This window comes from Embiotoca jacksoni, unplaced genomic scaffold, assembly GCF_022577435.1.
Source record: "Embiotoca jacksoni isolate LCO1_2020_lvr unplaced genomic scaffold, fEmbJac1.0.p SCAF_9, whole genome shotgun sequence".
NCBI classification, from domain to species: Eukaryota; Metazoa; Chordata; class Actinopteri; family Embiotocidae; genus Embiotoca; species Embiotoca jacksoni.
Window position 1 is genome coordinate 11,078,992 of NW_027185447.1, and position 17,813 is coordinate 11,096,804.

Genomic DNA, 17,813 nt, shown 5'->3' on the forward strand with positions numbered 1-17,813 from the left:
TGTGAGCCACTTCCTGAGCCCTAAGCCTGTATGTAATTGAGGTGAGATGGCTTGTCTGAAACCAATTGAAGCCACGCAGTGAGGGGGAGCCAGTGCAGTCCCTGGGAGAGGATGGCAGGGTCACACACGCAGAGAGAAGTCTGTACAGGCAGCCTGCTGATGGCTATCTGGCTGTGTACTGGGGGTTTAGAGAGTCAGATGCACACTGGGGGTCTGACGCCCTGCAGCTGGCAATCTGTCCAGACCTTGCTGGTCCATTTATGAGGACAACTCAAACAGATCCATAAAAATGCACATTCATAAATAAACTGCCCGATCCCTCTGCCACGGAAACTTTACGACAGGTTAAGGATGCAAACAGACAACTCTGACCCCCCCTCCCCCCTCCCGGCATCATCAACTACCACAGCATGTCAACCCCTCATGAGATGCAATATACTGCTACTGCTACTGTGGCAGAAGTCTGTCTTTAGCTCTTCAACATAATTACAGCCTGGATGAATGGCTTGGAAATGACAGGCAATTAGACCTCCAGACAGTACGATAGTGAAGAGTACACTTACTTCCAGCATGGATACTAGAGGTGTAGATCAAAGATCCACACCAGACAAAGGCACACATTTACAACACCCACCTCTCTGACAGCAAGTGAATTCATGATCATTGTAAACAAAACAGGTGGCATTCACAGTACAAGAAACAAAACTGGTGCTTGAGCCAAATTAGCTGGAGTTATGTGGTTTTCATGGCAACACTTGAGCTTGAGGACGCCTAGAATAATACAGGGAGATTCTTATTTGCGCCTTTCACAAGCACCCTTTTCAAATGATGTACAAATCTATGTTAGAATCCAGGCTCCATATTGGTCAGTGAAACAGTCTGTGGGCAATACCACTGCAGGACAGAAGTCCACACGCCACAAGGGGGGCAGAAGAAGATCAGAGGAAGGGGAAAGGCGGAAGAAATGTTTTTGCCTTGCGATATCTCTGTGCGTACTCTTTGCAAACCAAGTCTGTACATAGTAATTAACTTGAACTGGGGATAATGTTGTAATTATAGTGGCAGGCACCACTCCATTTCCCATCGACATTAACACACCAAATTAGACTGTGGTTTGGGGGCATGTTGGAACCAACGTCTAGAAAGTGGGGAATTTCTTTGAATTCTGTGACTGTCATCAATATACATTTCAAAATGAAAGTTTGACTGCTTTTGTAAACTTTGCAGCAAATAAAAAAGGAGCAGTGGATGGAATGATAACAGCTGAAACTTAAAAATAAATAAATAAATAAAAAAAACTGCATCAACACAAAACTTCTGCAGTTGATCAAGAGTCCAGTCCCCCTTTAAGATGGATCAATGCCTGCCTTTTTATCTACTATTTCCATGACAGCTCAGTTGAGATCAGCCTTGTTTACAGCATTCTGGTCAGATTGCCTCTCATGATGCTTTCCAGTTGGGGAGTAACCGGGCCAATGACCTCCAAACTGTTTCACCCCCTGAATTGAAAAGCTAGGACAAAGAGAAAAATACTTTTCCCTTTCTCTGAGTCAGAGGAGGATTTTAAATAACCTCCTCCAAACTCTCCTGTCTCCATCTATGCTGGCTCAGGTCCATTCACTCTGTAGCTTTATCTGCAGCTCTCCATTCTAAACACTACTCACATTTAATGGCTGGATCAACTATACGGCTGCGGATAAAATCGCAGGCTGGCTGCCTTTCATTGTGATACTTAAAAGGCGCCTTGCCTTTGACTGCACGTGTTAGGCAAACACATGGCGCTGTACGGGGGAGAAAGTGCTTTAATTGCAGTAACAGATATTTATCATGAGTGCCTCAAAAACTAAATGTGAATGGAGGAGCTCCTTAACTAAAGGTAAAATGACAGGCAGAGTCGAGCCCATGGGAAGTGTGTAATTGAGCAGAACATATCTTGATGTTTTGGTAAAACACTGCTCTCCATCTCTCCCTGCAGAAGATGAATCACACCATTGTCAGTGTAACCAAATTGCATAGGTGCCACGGAAAACTCATTCAGTTCAATTGCTTTGCAGTAAAGGGTGGAAATTGAATGACCGCGGCTTGCTTGACTGAATTAGGTGGAGCACACTTAAATACAATTGCTCAAGTTCTACAATTGCCTGTGATTGCTGTTATTTACAAAACTAAATTGATGATTTTCTTCTCTTCTGAAAAACTCTCAAGCCATTTATTATAAACTAAATTTATTGTGAACTTTATAAAGAATGAGTTCAACTTTATTCTTACTATAAAATCTGTATTAATCTATGAATATAAGTGATAGAGGAAGTAGATGACAGAATATTTTCTTTTCAGCCTCACCTTTTAATTTTAGATCTGAATCAGAAAATGTTTGTCAATCCATCTTCAGACCAAATCAATTCAAAGAATGAATACTTCATACAGAAAAAGAAAAGATTACTTGATCAACTAATTTTAACATTTCCTGTTCCAACACTTACAGTTTATGTTCTATGCGTCGATGACCACAGCACAATAATAAATCTGGCTACCCTCTGCTGTCTCACATATTTTCAGTCCCTAATGCTACGTGTTAATAGTTGATTGTGTTTTTCCCACAATAACAAGTCCCTTAATGCTGGGTGTCAGCTGCTTGTCTCTGCGTGCCAGACTATGGTGCGAATGCTTGTGGCATGACAGATGTGAGGTGTGGCACATACAGACAGTAAAATCACCATTAGTGCCTGCATATAAACAGAGGGAAGGCTTTTACCAGGGAGAGTTTATGGACGGAGAGGCTGACAGATGTGAGCAGCTGGGACAAGACACTGGGACTGCACAGATCCCGCAAGAGGCCAGACAAGAGCAGACACATCTCCATACACTCAGACCAAACACCGCCGCATAATAAGAGCCATAATTCAACCGAGCAGCGTCCTTTGGAGAAAGGGCATAAGCTGCCTCCTTATTCAGGCCCAAATTAAACCGTCTGAACATTGTGCTGTTGTCTCTTCAAAGCCATTTAGAGGTAGTAATTTTGACATGTAAAGGAACAACACAGTGACGGTATATATACAAGAAAAAGCATATTCAAGTTTTATTTTTTTTGAAAGGTTCATCATTAGCAAAGAAGAAAAATATCTCAAGAAAAAAAGCCAAGTAGAATCATTAATAATCCTTATCCACCTGAACAGCTTGGAGAGAGCACGAGAGCTGAGGACACAAGCCTGCTGAGAGACACTTTTAGTAGCTATTCATGTGGGCACACTTACAGATATCTGGCGATTCGTCTGAGCCATCTGGACAGTCCTTTTCCCCATCGCAGCGCCAACCTTTGGAGATGCAGGTCACCTGGTCCTTACATACAAACTGCTTAGAGCTGCAAGTTTTGGGATGGTCATCAGGTATAGGAACTGAGAAAAAAAAGCAGGGAAAAGATGATGTGTCATCATGAAAAGCAACTGTGACTGGAAAATGCTTTTAAATCACACACGCATTGAAAAAGACACGTAATTCTCATGCTGCCAATTGAAGAAACACCATGAAAGCTCTTTTTTTTTAGCACTTCTCAACAACAATTCTCTTTCGTGCAGAATTTACATAAGAAATTTCCAACTTCAAGCAGCGTAGATCTTAACTCAGTGGGGCAAAGCAACATGTAAGGGTCAACCCAAGTTTACAATGATGTTTTTGTATCAAAAGGGCCACAGGCAAAAAAGAAACCCTCTACAAGTTTACAAGCAACAGTTGTGCCTTGTAGTTCTGGGTTTGTTTGTGGTTTCCTCTCTTCTTAAGGACATCTCATTTCTTTCTGCTTTTTAAATTTTTTTTTTATTAACCTTAAGGTGTTTTTCAACTCTCACCACAGAGGCTCTTTCATGTGTCATGGCTGAGACAAAACTGGGCATTCAATCACCATCTGACCCATGGGAAACTGCAGAGCACGGTAGTTCTGGGCAGCAAGTCAGCACAGATTGTTGAGGTATACCACAGGCTAGCAGCACCACAGCAAGGCTCATGACCCATCAGCAGTCTGACACTGCTGACACGCTATTAACTTAGAAAAACCCTGGTCAAACGGAGTTTTACCTACACTGCATGGTATCAAGGCATAGAGACAGTTTTGATTTCACTTGCTTAGTTTTTTTCATCCTCTATCCCAATTCAGCCAGGAAGGAAAATAAACTACCCTGCCACAAGATTAAAAAGTTCCTTATGAATTTTAATATATGAAGGATATGAAAGATTATATTTTTAGTGGAAAGAAGGTTAGTAGGTCTGATTTGTTTGAAATGTTAAAACATTAGGTTTAAATGCTTCAAGCACCATCAGTGGAACACTATTTATTAGGTGGTCACAGAGAAGCTGAAGCTGTCTGCATGGCGACAGGTCACAAGGGGTTTGGTTTTCTTTGTAATTTAGTTGAACTGGCCCTTTAAATGGAAAAGAAAAATATATCGCGTAATATTAAAACACAGTCGCAATAATTAAGGGAATAAAAGTATATTTTCAAGATCATTAAATAATCCTTTATGAAAACAGCCAAATTAAAACCCAACCAGGGTGGAAGTTAACACGGAGAACGCTGGCGGAAACATTTCTCCTCAGTATAAAGAGGAATAAAAAATACATTGCCAAATATATACAGGGGAAATGCTTTCCTTTATGTGAAAATGTCACACACAATAAAAAAAAAAGACCACAAAGGCCATTTCAGGGAGGAGGCTGTTGTCACTGTACTGTTGTGTGGCAGTACCCAGGGAAGGACAGCACCGAAGGTCTCATTGTGATTCTCTGCAGAGACTGAGCCCTTGCTCGCCCTGGATGACTTGCCTCCCTATGCACTTGGCAGGCAGGGAGGTGTTTAGGGTGGGTGGTGGAGGGGAGCACAGCAAGAGGGCCAGGATGTGACTGAAATCACAAGAGAGCATGGAGCTGGTGTATCATTGCAATCACGTTCCTTTTGACTGTCAGACTAAGGGATTTAGACCCTGGTCTTTTTTTCATGTGACAGTGACGTGCATGTGTAAGTCAAACAATAAGACTTCCGAGAGTCGCATTTGCGTAGATAGAATTTAAAGCTAAAACGTTGATGGAATCAAATCACAGCATCCCCATTATTGGAACAACACCTTGATACTTGAGGAGATCAAGAGAAAGACAGAGAGCTTGATTTTAAAATGCAGCCCCGGTCCTCTATTTACACAATGGCAGGCGCAAAGCTTACAAAATAAAATACAAGTAATGCAAGAGACTGAGATTTAAACTAAGCCCCGAGACATCGTACTCCAGTGTGTGTATTATATGTCATAAGGCTGTGACAGGATGCTAAATTTTAGATGAGAGTGCGAGAGAGGTGTATAGAAATGGACAGAGACCACTGACTCAGTTAAGACAACATGCACACACCCAACCCCTCGGTGGAGGAATGAGAGGGAGGCTAGCCGTGGCCTGAGGCCAGCTTGTTAGTTTTGCTTCCTTTCAGTGTACCAATGTTCTGGTACATTTGAAATGGTGGTAAAAACACAGGATTTGTATGTTGCCATTCAATCTGCCTAAACAACCAACAACCTAAAGAGCAGCCATACTGACTGTGCCCTGCGCTGGAATGAGTGGAAGCATTGAAACCTCTGCTATGTGAAGGCATTCCCTTAAACTCTCTGGTCGCTGTGTGAAGCAGCTGGGTTGAACCAGTTGTTCCCTATGAGTGGGCATAAAACTGGAAATAAAACATTGCGGCTTCTAATTTTATCATCGCTTTACACACCAGCATGAAATGACCGCAGAGGGGAGAACCTCAGAGCCTAATTGGAGGTTGTGGCTGAGGAGGGGTTGGAGACTGGGGGAAAGACTGCCAGCTCTCCCCTTCAGCAGTCCTCTTTCAAAGCCCAGTGAAATATCTCAAACAGAGATGTGAATTGTTAATTCAGCCTGCAAAGTCACTGTTTTTCCAAAGTTACTGCCAAAATGCTGACGATTTTTGGGGGGTCCAAATCAGACTCGGATGTTGGACCATTTGTGTCCACTTTACCTACAAAAGGGAACAAAAAAGGCCTTTATTGAGTCTCCTGGGACTGGCCCGACAGCAAACACCAATCCCATTGAATCAAGGTGCATACTCTACTTACATGAACTCGTATGAGCCCAGTGTGCTCGCCTCCGACAGAGTTCCCTCCTGATAATGCCATTCCAACTAAAGCATTTCCTGCCACAGCTGAATGGCAACTTGATCACACTGCTCTGACTAAATGGTAGGAAATCCCACAGCAGTAAATTATTCTAACCACAAAACAAACAAAAGGATTATCACATTTTCACAAAAGAAAAAAAAAAAAATAACTCCACTTTCTGTTGCCTAAGACTTTAAAAAAAGATCAGACGTAAAAAAAAATACATCCTTTCCACATCAGGATACCCTGAAAAAACATTCATCCTGTGGGTATATATTAGGGCAAAAATGGATCTAATTAGAGAGAAAATAAGAAAACGAACTTTTCAGAGCCTCAATTGAACCCCTCAAGAGTTTTGAATATCACACCATGACTTAGTTAGGGCAACTTTGGAGGCTCTGTAGGAAAATGAGTTTCTATTTCTGAGGACAAATTACACCATGTACAAAAATCTTTATTTGGCTGTCTTTTTTTTAAAGCATGTTTTTACAACAACTGTCTTCCACAAACCCGAAATGTGTATCTCTCTCACTCTGATGTAGTTACAATCTGTTGCACTGACTGTTTTCCGTTTAAAATATCTCTATGGGAGAGTGATATGGTAAACCCATTAAATGCAAATGCTGAGAAAGTCCGTGAGAGGACCGTTGACCCAAAAATGACGGCCAGTACTCCATGAAAATGTCTTGAATATTTGTCCGACAGAAACAGGATTGGTGCTTCTACTCAAATAATCACTTTTTTCTCCAAATGGATTTCCAGCTCTTACTTGGAGAACGAAAAATTCAAGGACACTAAATGGGCATGTTTGTGCCAAAATTAGAAAGTCACAGACTGTAACTCTAACTTCTTTCCTCATTATCTTGTCAAATCAAGAAAAAAGTCATCTGCTGTGCCATTTTACTGACCAAAAACAACACTCAAAGGATTTCTTCTGGCTATTAAGCAATGAAACCGATGGATAGAGTACCATAAAGCTGAAAGAAAGTATTTGTTTTTTTACCCACTATATTTTAAATTCTATAATTGAACAATTGCAGTTGTCCAATTTTTGGTCTTCTAAAGGGAAACAGAGGGGTGAGCATCATTGTCGAAGAGACGCCAAATTTACTTACAAGCTCCTCCTCCATAGTGTTGTCACTGAATGATTCACTGAACAAATGCTTAAATCCTGAGTTGACACACACATAATGCCATAAATCACTGGGTTACTTCCTGGTATGTTGATGCCTAGGCTCCAGTTGGCTGACGTGGCTTGACTTTGAGCATACTGCCAGTTATACGCAGCACACACTGTATTTCCTTATGCTCGACCGCTGGAGCTCGGCACTGTCTAAACAGTGCACACTGAATTGCCCCCAAGCGCTGTACATAGCAAAAAAATATTAAACACGAGTGAATGAGCAAATGCATAAACGTACACAGAGCCTGGCTCTTATGGAAACGTCCCTCCTGAGTGGCCAATAAAAGGAATAAAGTACTTTCAAGGCCATCCGTCCGTTCATTTGCAAGAGTTGTTTTGTTTTTATGTATTCCTAAAACTTGAAGCAACCTCATTGTTCAAAAAGGAAGTCTGTGGGATGGAACAGGGCGGGGCGGTGAGTAAATGGCACCAATTCAGCAGCCAAGTGATGGAGGCCTCCAAACACCATCACCAGCTGGGACGCAACAGTGACCCACTTCCCCCCCACCCCCCAATCTGTCTGCCTCTATACAGCCATCCGTGCTCTACAGATCAACTCCAGATCCATGCAGCACATTCCAGCACCTTCTAATTGGTTTCATGTGTATAGCTTTGCTTCAAAAACACAATCTGTTGCAGATAAACAGCTAGACTTTAAACATACCAAACCGTTTTGCTTTTCAATTCAATGGAAAAGTACTTGTTGCTAGTTTCTCTTTGCTGTGAGACTGCCAGTGAGTGCAAACTGTGAGAGGACTGGCTTCATGATTTAAAAAGTTATATTTGGCTGTAATACGTATTGCAAATTTGGTTTAGTTAAACACACCACCATAGTAATGAGTGTCCTCTCTACAGGCACACACCCAACTGGAATGTTCACCAAACAATTTTATGTATGAAATTGTATTGTGTTTCACAAGCATGCCTCTAAAACCGAGCACAACCTGGTATTCAACCCTCCTCCGGTGCCCTTGTGGATAATTTTGAGGCTGAGCAATGGAGCATGGATTCTATTAAATGCTGTTAAAAGATAACGGTACAAATGGGAACATGAAATGACTTGAATGAATAAATAAATGGGTCTTGATTGTCTTACTGTGTGTAATGGCAGTGACATGAGGAAGTCTGAATGGAACCAGGACTGTTTCCCATCATCTATCACTTCTACCCTTCCTGGTTCTCCATAGTGGAACTCCGGTCTTCCAGAGTGTTTCAGGGAGTGAAAAAACAAAAAGCGACCTGACTACATTGTGTAATTAGAACCCTGAGGTCAAGTTTGAAGTGATTTATCTGTGCTCAGTTAGGCAGGATTTCAAAACAAGGAAATCCATGCATTATAAGTAACAATTAAAATCAAACATGGACCACAGGGAAGAATATGAGGGCAGAGGGAAGTCGTTATTCTGAATTTTTGCACTTTATTAATTATTCAGATGGAAGCCAGAATCTTTCTTTAAACAAAAGCCAGAGAGTTTTAGCTGTAAGAAGACAGAAAGTGTGGGACGCTTGCATATGTATAAGTGTGATAAACACTATTTCATGTAAGGCCCTGCTTGAGCCACTGCTGTAGCCAATTAATTTCTTCAAATGGCCACACTGTGCAGTGCCAATCCAGTGGAAACAACTTCAACTTCTTTAACATGAATCCACCATATGACAAAAAACTTTTCTCACAGGCCCACTGTGTGCAAACAAAAAGACAAAACAAGAAAAGCACAAACATGCAACAACAACAAAAACAATAAAACAGACAACATAGTGCAAATATGGGTCCACAGTGCAAAAGTTCAGAATCCATGGGGCAACCACTTAGCTGTGTGCAAGCCAAGTCACAACCAAGCACTGAAGCACTTTAACCAGCTCACAGTGCACATACAGTATCATGTCCACAGGCTATTTGAGTTCTCATCCAGAATAGCCATTTTCAAAGAGGGTTAACATGCATAATCAGCAGAAGACTGCAGTGTGGGTTCGTACCTACTCTTTGAAAGCCTTGTTTTTGTGTCATCGCACCACAAAAGGGTACAGCTTTGACCCCGGAGGTAATCTGATGAGGCTCTGCAGGGTGTCACAGGCCAGAGCAGTAAAATGCAATGCAGTAAAAGACATACACTGTGAGTGAGTGTGATGGATTGACCTAAAGATAAATGTAAAAAGGCTCACAGTGCTGCCAAAGGAGAGTTCTTCTACACCCACCCTGCAGTCTCTGCATAGCACAGCTCTGTGCAATCACAGAGGAAAAGGCAACCCAGATTCAGCTGTTATGAAAACAGAATATGGGAGCCACAAAATGAGGGCTGAACCACATAAATTGAGGCATTCACTGCAACTCAGATGCTTGTAAATCCTGGCTTGCCTCGGTCCTCTGACACTACCACGAAAAGGTAAGGAACAAATTCTCTAGGTTACTCAATAAGAAAACGTACTTCAATTGATGAATGATTGTTTCTGTGATTTAATGTGAGTGGCTCGCTATGAATCCCTCATTAGCTTCACTCTAAAGGAGGCAGGAGGGAGGAATGTTACTGGCTCAATAATTGCTAGGAATGACTCACAAACAATACACAAATGAGTTGTCATCCACTTCACATCTTAACAGATGACATATTTGTTCAGTGGTGAGATCACAAAACTTGAAACATAAAAGAGCACAACTTCCCATCAATGTACTTTGGACTGTCTAAAAAAGCACATAGTGCAAAAATGCCAGCAGGGATGAGTCAAGTTTTCTAATTTAGATGTGACTAAAAGGACAAAGAATAATTGTCGTACAGATTTCTTAAGTTTTTCGCCATTTACTTTTCTTTTATGTGGAAACTGTGGACCTTGACAAGCACAGTTAAAGTTGAGAACTACACATGACCTTCAATTTTGATCGTATTGGTGAGAACCAAAGACTAAGTCCAACTCATTACTAAATTTTACATTCTCAGAGAAAGTGAGTAATATTAGTTTTCAAACTAAAGTGAATGTGATCTTTATGTTTAAATATAAGCCCAAAAAGCTGAACAGAGTTCACTTCTAACAAGGGAGACCAGAGGTCATTGGTCTGCAGTGTCCTGAAGAGGGCTTTTATTTCAAGACTTTGAGAACCGATGTAACCGACAGAATCCAAATATTAAAGATATATCTACACCAGTATGTCAACATTTTTCACAACAAATTGATATCATATATGATTTGGGTGATACTCCACAAGCAGTAATATTTCCTCAGTCTTTGACCAACCTCAAATGTGACATGATTATGTAGATATTTTTACTGCTGGATCTAAAAACCTTACAAATTTTGAATATCGAGAGGTTCATCATTTTAGTTTTTAATTTTTGTACTAAACATTCCTTAGCTGTTTTTTATCCAAGGTTTGCCATGTCCTAGATCCGAATAAGGTTTATGCTTACTCATGACCGCATCTTTGCCACAACACAGACTCTATAAAAGTTTGTCACATGTACAGTCACAATCCAATGAGAGGAAGCACCATGACCTTCATTAAAGTAAACAGCTTTGACACTTTGCAGCGGTGCATGAAATTGAAATCTTATCTCCATATATCAGATGCTCTCCACAACCAGGTGTGAAAGCCGCCAAAGGTCCTTGATATCAGCCGGTTCTCCAGTCAAGCGCAAAGCCAGCAACACTACCAACATCTGAGTGTACATGAGCCAGTAAAGCCAACAAGATCAACACAGAGACACAGTCTCCAAAAATGGACACGCTAGGTGGTCAGCTTGAAGTGTCAACTCATGAGCTCACCACTAAATAAAACAAAAGGCACAAACCCAGGATTCTCACAGCTTTTCCAGATGTAAAGCTAAAACTATAACCCTTTGCAACATGTGAACAACTTTGTTCTTATAACTAAAATATATTTTGTTCATGTTTTGCATGCATGAAAGAAACTATCATTTCTGAGAGATGTTGTCATATTAACATTGGAGAGGATCAGGAAGTGAAAATGCAGAGAGTCTGATTTAGTCAAAGGAAAAAGCCAGTGAATTTTATGGAGCTGAATTAACACAAACCCACACTCCATATTTTGTTCAAGAAGCCAATCCATTCCTTTTTGGGGTCTTATGAGCTAAGCAGGATAAACAGTGATGTAGCTAGCAGAAAACATCAATTACAGTACACTCCTGCTATTCAGTCAACAAACACTGCAGTCTCACGCCTTCAAATGTGTGGGCACCAACACTGAAGACATTTATGTTAATCTGGTTTTACCTTCTAGTCACAGATAATTGCAATGCAGTTCAGGAAGCAGAAGGATAAAAGGGGATCTTTTCACAGACTTCAGTGAGGAATACCTCTGTCTGCTATCATCATTTGACAAATATTTGCACTCAGTCCAGAGGACCAAAATGCAAAACACCTGCACATAAGCTTTAAATAAAAAATTCAAGCAGAAGCCAAAGAATGTATCAAGACACCCGGTGATTTTTTTTTTTTTTTGTCCAAATATTTTGTCCTTTTTTTTTTCAACTCATGTATCTTTGTGAGAAGATTTTGAATGGCAGAAAATCATTTGGGTGATTATCGGTGTTACCTGATAAGTTTGCAGTCAACAGACAGCCTCAGGCGTACTGAGTTACAATAACCACTCCCCAGTGACCTCCACTTGAAAAGGCTGAAGAGAGCAATTCAAGTTCTATTATCTGTTGAATTTGTATGAAGGATGCTGAATTTTTCCAGCAGATGTTTCCAGTGACAGTTCTGAGGAAAACGTTCCATTAAAAGGGTCAAGCAAACAGAGTGTAGACTCCTCAGGAATTCAACCTCTTTAGCCTATGACCCACATTTAAACATTTCAACATAACGGGATTCTTCCGCCTCAAAAGGTTGTTGAGATCATACATGTAACCTCAGAATACTTTCTAACTGTATGAAAATACCTGAGGCTTCATTTAACATTGTACCATTTAACTTCATGAAATGTGGTATGTGTGTATTTCAAAACGAGTAAAAAAAAAAAAAAACGATTTTCCAACCCTATTCTCAAAATTATTTCACTGACATTATTAACCTATTTTATTTCCCATTACATTTACTGAAATATCAACTATAGGAAAATTATACACTAATTGTTTAATTAGTTGCCCACCAATTAATTAGCAACTGCCTTAATCGACACAGGTTAATTTTCTTGATAAACCACTTGGACTATATGCTGATAGAAAATTGTGAAAAATTCCTATTGCAATTCTGAGATGCCAAGGTGATCACGCCTTCATGTTATTGGTCTTGAGTCCAAAACCTCAACAACAAGCAGCAAATACAACAAAGAAAAGCATAAAATCCTCACAATTAAGAAGCCGGAACTTTTAAGTATTTTGTCCTTTTGGATTGAAAAATTGCGGAAACAATTATCAAAAGAGCTGCCGATTAATTCATATCTCCATAATTTTTTTTAACAAAATACAAAATGTTTGATGTTACAATTTGCTGCTTTTTCATCTCTGACTGTGACTACGAACTAAAAAGATCTTGGTTTTAGGCCAATAGATGAAAAAAAAACAAGCAATCAAAATATGTCACTGAGCTTTGTGATGGTCATTTTTTTCTTTTTTTGAGGCTACAGCTTCAATATTCACACATTAGGCGCATTAATCAATTTAAATTGTGTTCACATTTCTTCATATTCTCTGATATGATCATTATTCACTAAAACTAGCAGGCCCTGAGCATTGTGCTGTACTACATTGTGTCAGTCTGAAGGATGACACCTTTAAGTGCCATAATAAATCATCACCACCGAAGGCCAATAACAAAGGAATCTATCCACTAAATTAACTGATAAGTTTTGACCTTCCACTCACCAATCTAGAAAGTATTAAAAGACCAGTCTTAGGGTTTGTATCCCACTCACTTTTTGCCCTCTTGGTCCCACACTGCTCCAATGGGAAGCTGGTAAATCAACTGTTAATAATGACATAACACATATAGCCTCTGGCTTCCACCCCTGGACTCCCTGTGATGTAACTTTGTGTCAGCTTCAGACTATCCAAGACTGATTCTTGGTGAGGTTCATTTTGCCTCTCCCTCACTCGTCCCCAGCTCTTCAGCCACCCACCCTCCACCCTTTCAGTCACATCTAAGTTGGATTAATGGTCTCCCTGTGTCCAGATGTTACATACTGATGGAGGAGGGGGGAGGAGCTTGCCTACTCCTGTAACCTCAGCTATGGCTTTCCCTCTCAGCAGCCTCCATCAAAATCTAATGAAACTTATATAAGATCTTCTAACGCAGAGCAGGCTTCTATTTTTACACAGGCGGAAATAGTAGGAGCTGGCTTCTGTAGCAAAATAAAGATTTTAATGTGTCACTTCAGAAAGCAGAGTGAGAGTTACAAATATGTATCCATGTGCAGTACAGTCAGGTCAGAGCTGCATGTGACACTGGAGATCAGTGCTCCTGCATGACTCTTTATTTATTCATGTAACATCAATTTAAATACCGATATATCCATAGCAAAGTGTCAATAGATGTGCTAGTTTGTACCTTCCCGTTTCCCTTCAAGTGCTCCAGAAAAAGAATGGCAAGCTCAACAGGTTCGCATTGCATTGTTACAGGAGCAATGGTGCAATTGATACCTCACTATTACTGTCAGGGAATCAGTGAGTATTAAGGAGCTCCAGGGACGTAAGAGGATAAAATGCACGACTATTCATTTCACTATCAGACAGTAGGCTACCTGGCTGTCACTAATAAACTGGGATTCCCAGGCAGCTACACGTCCGGACAAGCCACGCCATTAAGAGCGAGCACACTCAACTGTTGTTTTCATATGCGTCAAGAAACTGCAAACAAACATGAAAGCTGAGCTGAGCGACGGCTCCCACAGGTTTGACGTGAAAGTCGAGCGTGCTTTTCCGATTTTCTGAAAAGAAAAGCAGCAGGTTCGGTATGAATGGTAGCTATCAGCTGTAGCCAGACAGAGAAGATTCATGAGGAGGGGTTTTTAGTTTGGAAAATAGGGATATGAGCATTTTGTCGCAGTCAATCAGAAATGATGTCGTTGTGTGTAAATAGGTCGTTCATGCAAGTGTTGCGATAGCCTTTTTACCTGCTGAATATGCCCACAGTGAATTAACCTCAGTGTGTGCTATCCTCACAGGGAGGCCCTTTCTGTCTACTCAGACAGGAGCACCGCTAAGAAACGTAGACAGATTTTAGGCCAAAAACAATCAGCGCACTGCTTATTTGTGCGCTACTTTCTCTGATTAAAGGCTTTCCTAATTATCGATCTCTCCCTCTGAGGAGCGTGCTGTGGCACACTGTGTTATTATGAAGACAACCTATTTGCGGTGTTGGTTCCAACTCCGGTGAACACAGGCCTGTGCACAGATGCTTTGCAGGGGGAAAGTGCTCACGCTTTTCTCGAGTATCACAATGCAAGACAACACAACAGGCTTTTCCTTACCTACGGTGGCACCGTTAGGAGAGAGGATCTCCAAGCAGAGTATAAATCCCAAGTAGAACAACCTCATCGCTATCTCCTTGAGCAATGCCCGACGGCACTGCTGTTAGAAAGAAAAAGATGAAAAGTTGGCTGGTTTTCTAACACCAAACAAGCCCGATCGACCACCTCATCCGAACCCTCTCAATGGTCCGGGTGCGATTGTCCGTTCAGTTGCACCCCGAGCACCGGCACGGTGTCCGCTTCAGACGGGCTTCTGTAATCAAAGGAGACTTGCTACAGCCCGATGCGGCTATAGGCAACGCAGCAGCACAGTCATGTATAGTTCTAATTGATTATCGGCATTCAAACATGATGCACAGTGGAACCGCTGTCTCTGTGTGCTTGCTGTTGCTGCTGCTGCTGGGGTGGGGGGGGGGAGGGGGGGGAGTTTGTGTTTCACCACACCATGCCACCACAATCGTCCAGGAGTACAGAACAAGCCCTGCAGCCGCCGGCTCCGCTCATCTCATTCCGTGCCAAACTAAAAAAAGAAAGAAAAAAAAAAAATGAAAGGAGAAAAGTGTTTGTTCCGACGGAGCGCCAATGTCTCTCCCCGTGCTTGCATGCAGCATGAGTGGATGGTCAGCCTCTCAAACCCCAGCACCGTGGACGAGCCCGTGACGTAAAAGCTCGAGTCCTCAAAAAAAAAAATGGTATAATTTAGCGACAGTCGGGTCTGCGCGTGCGCCAACACACCTCCTTTTCTCCTATTTCATGAGCTTTTTCACAAACTGTGGAGGTGGGAGAGAGAGAGAGAGAGAGAGAGAGGTGGAGCTGCAACTGGCGCCCTGAGATCAGCCATGTTGGCTCAATATTTGTGAGCTATTTCTAGTTTTGTTTTTGTTTTTTCTAGCTACAAAATAAAAGTAAAGCAAGAAGTAATAATAATAATTCAAACAGATAATTAAACAGCTACTTCACAGTTGTTGAACATTAAGGTGATTTTAAGTACGTTCCCTACCATTTACGTTTATTTTCAGCCGCTTAAAGGTAGTAGAAGTGACTACAACAACATGAATCTCTGCCTTTAAACATAAATGGCGGTCTCGCATTGTAATCTCATCACGTAATCTCAGATTTACACCTAATTTACAGGTCAAAATCAAAAAAACACAATGTGAGAAAGTGCAATGAACGATATTTTATCCATTTTTCACTAAATCATGCCCCCTAGTGGTATACAAAAAAAAGGAGATCGATGTGATTGTAAGGAAATGTTCTACGTGTTTGGATGAGCATGCACAATAGTCCGAATATGTATTGGTAATATAGGCTTACTGTGTTTAATTACTTGGACAAAACTAAGGACAAAAAAAAAAACTACATCGATCTGATTATAGATCCCATCTCTATGTCTGTGAAGACTCTCAGTCATTCAGGTCATGTTCAGTGTAAGTACTATCTAAAGGCAATTGGACTTACTTGAGTTTCTTGAGGACATTTCACCTCTCATCTGAAAGACCCTTCATTTGGTGATATGAATATGAAAGGACATCCAGAAAAGTTGCGCATTACACGAACCACATGTGAAACATCTTCAAGAAACTGAAACATGTCCAGTTGCTTTTGGATAACAGTAAGACTTCATCTATTCAACAAATTACCATGTCAGTCAGAGATAAGGCCAAACGTATTTCCAGTGGGCAAAAGAGATTTTTAAGATCTGTAAGGTTTTTATAAAGCTTACCAAATAGCTTTACTTAGTGTATACAAAATAATTATCCATATGGACATCTGGATCTGGATTTATAGAAAACAATTAAGTTGAAGTTATGAAATTAATAGCAAAACAGTTAATAGAAGTTAAAGGGGAAGAAAAATCACTTTTACAGGAATATATAGTTCAGCTATGAAAATTTTACAGTTTGAGTTTTTTTTCAATGAAAATTATAGATTTGTTATAGGTCACATTGTTGACATATCCTCCACAATGCAAACAAAATCATGTAAGTTTATAGCTTTGTACAAGCAACATGTAATCTTTTTGAAATTACTCCATGGAGATGTGAACAAATGATTGTATAGTCTCATAAACCATCTAAACCTGCAGGGGGCACTGACTGTTCACATTACAGAGAGACACAGTCTGTAACTCATTTTACTATTATAACAAAAAGAATCCTGCAATTTGATACAATATTTTGAAGATTTTACAAAATACACCGTCTGAGAAATCTCTAATCAAAGACACATTTGGTTAAAAAGAGAACTTGGGAGGATCTTTGTCCCAACTGTGAAAGATCGGTAACAGAAATGCTCATAAATGACTCTTTTTGCCAACGTTATGCAGTGTTTTTGTCCCCTTCTCCCACTCAGATTTAATCATGGGTACTAAAAACAACAGGTGTGTATTTCACACTCTGCAAACTGAGTGTAATGTTGCTGCCACCAGTGTGAGGAATAAGCATTCCTTTCAGAGGTTTTTAGCTTACAGATGTTTACCCAGAGACCGAATCACAGGGGAGAATTTGAAGTATGTGGAGAATCTGTGAAAAACATGCCTGAAGTGTCTGGATATCTGTTTAATCCAAGCGCATTTCACTCCAAGCACCAAAACAGAATATAAACAAGAAAGAAAGACAGGGGGAAAATAGTAGTCATTTAACTTCTTCTTTTTTTTTTCTTTTTTTTTTTCCTGAAGCCAAACCATCATTCCATGTATTTCAATAATACTCCTTTTTAAGTTTGCTGGAAAACTCACTTTTTCTAACGCTAGTAAATTTGTCTACTTTTTTGTTTACTTGCTTTCTCTCCTGTTTGTCAACACGGTTAACCAGCATAATTGCTGGTGTCACCTCAACCTGAGAATGCCCCGTTAGTTGGAGGAGGGGTGAGCATTGTCATCAGAGAGAGACAGACGCCAGCATGCTGTGTGGGAGACAGCTTGAAAGAGTGCCAGCGTAAACACTCCCAGACCACATGTTCTCCCAGGGCAGAGGGACTGGCCTCTCTCCAGGCACATCTGCACACAATCCCTCAGCTCTCAGAGAGCCAAGCCAAGGAGACAGAGCAGGGCGGA

At 40.8% G+C, this 17,813-nt stretch overlaps 1 protein-coding gene across 2 annotated transcripts in view; it reads right to left on the minus strand.

Moving 5' to 3' along the window:
• LOC138192873 (low-density lipoprotein receptor-related protein 1-like) overlaps nucleotides 1-15,380 on the minus strand; it is an 85,224-nt gene extending 69,844 nt beyond the window's left edge. The window contains exons 1-2 of one of the 2 annotated variants that reach the window (XM_069140555.1): nucleotides 14,756-15,380; nucleotides 3,255-3,395 (exon numbers count right to left, since the gene is read on the minus strand). In XM_069140555.1, coding sequence (XP_068996656.1) covers nucleotides 3,255-3,395; nucleotides 14,756-14,822 — 208 coding nt within the window. In that variant the 5' untranslated portion in view covers nucleotides 14,823-15,380. The remainder of the gene's footprint in view (nucleotides 1-3,254; nucleotides 3,396-14,755) is intronic. The other variant, XM_069140556.1, reaches the window with a different exon arrangement.
• Between the last annotated feature and the right edge of the window lie 2,433 nt (nucleotides 15,381-17,813).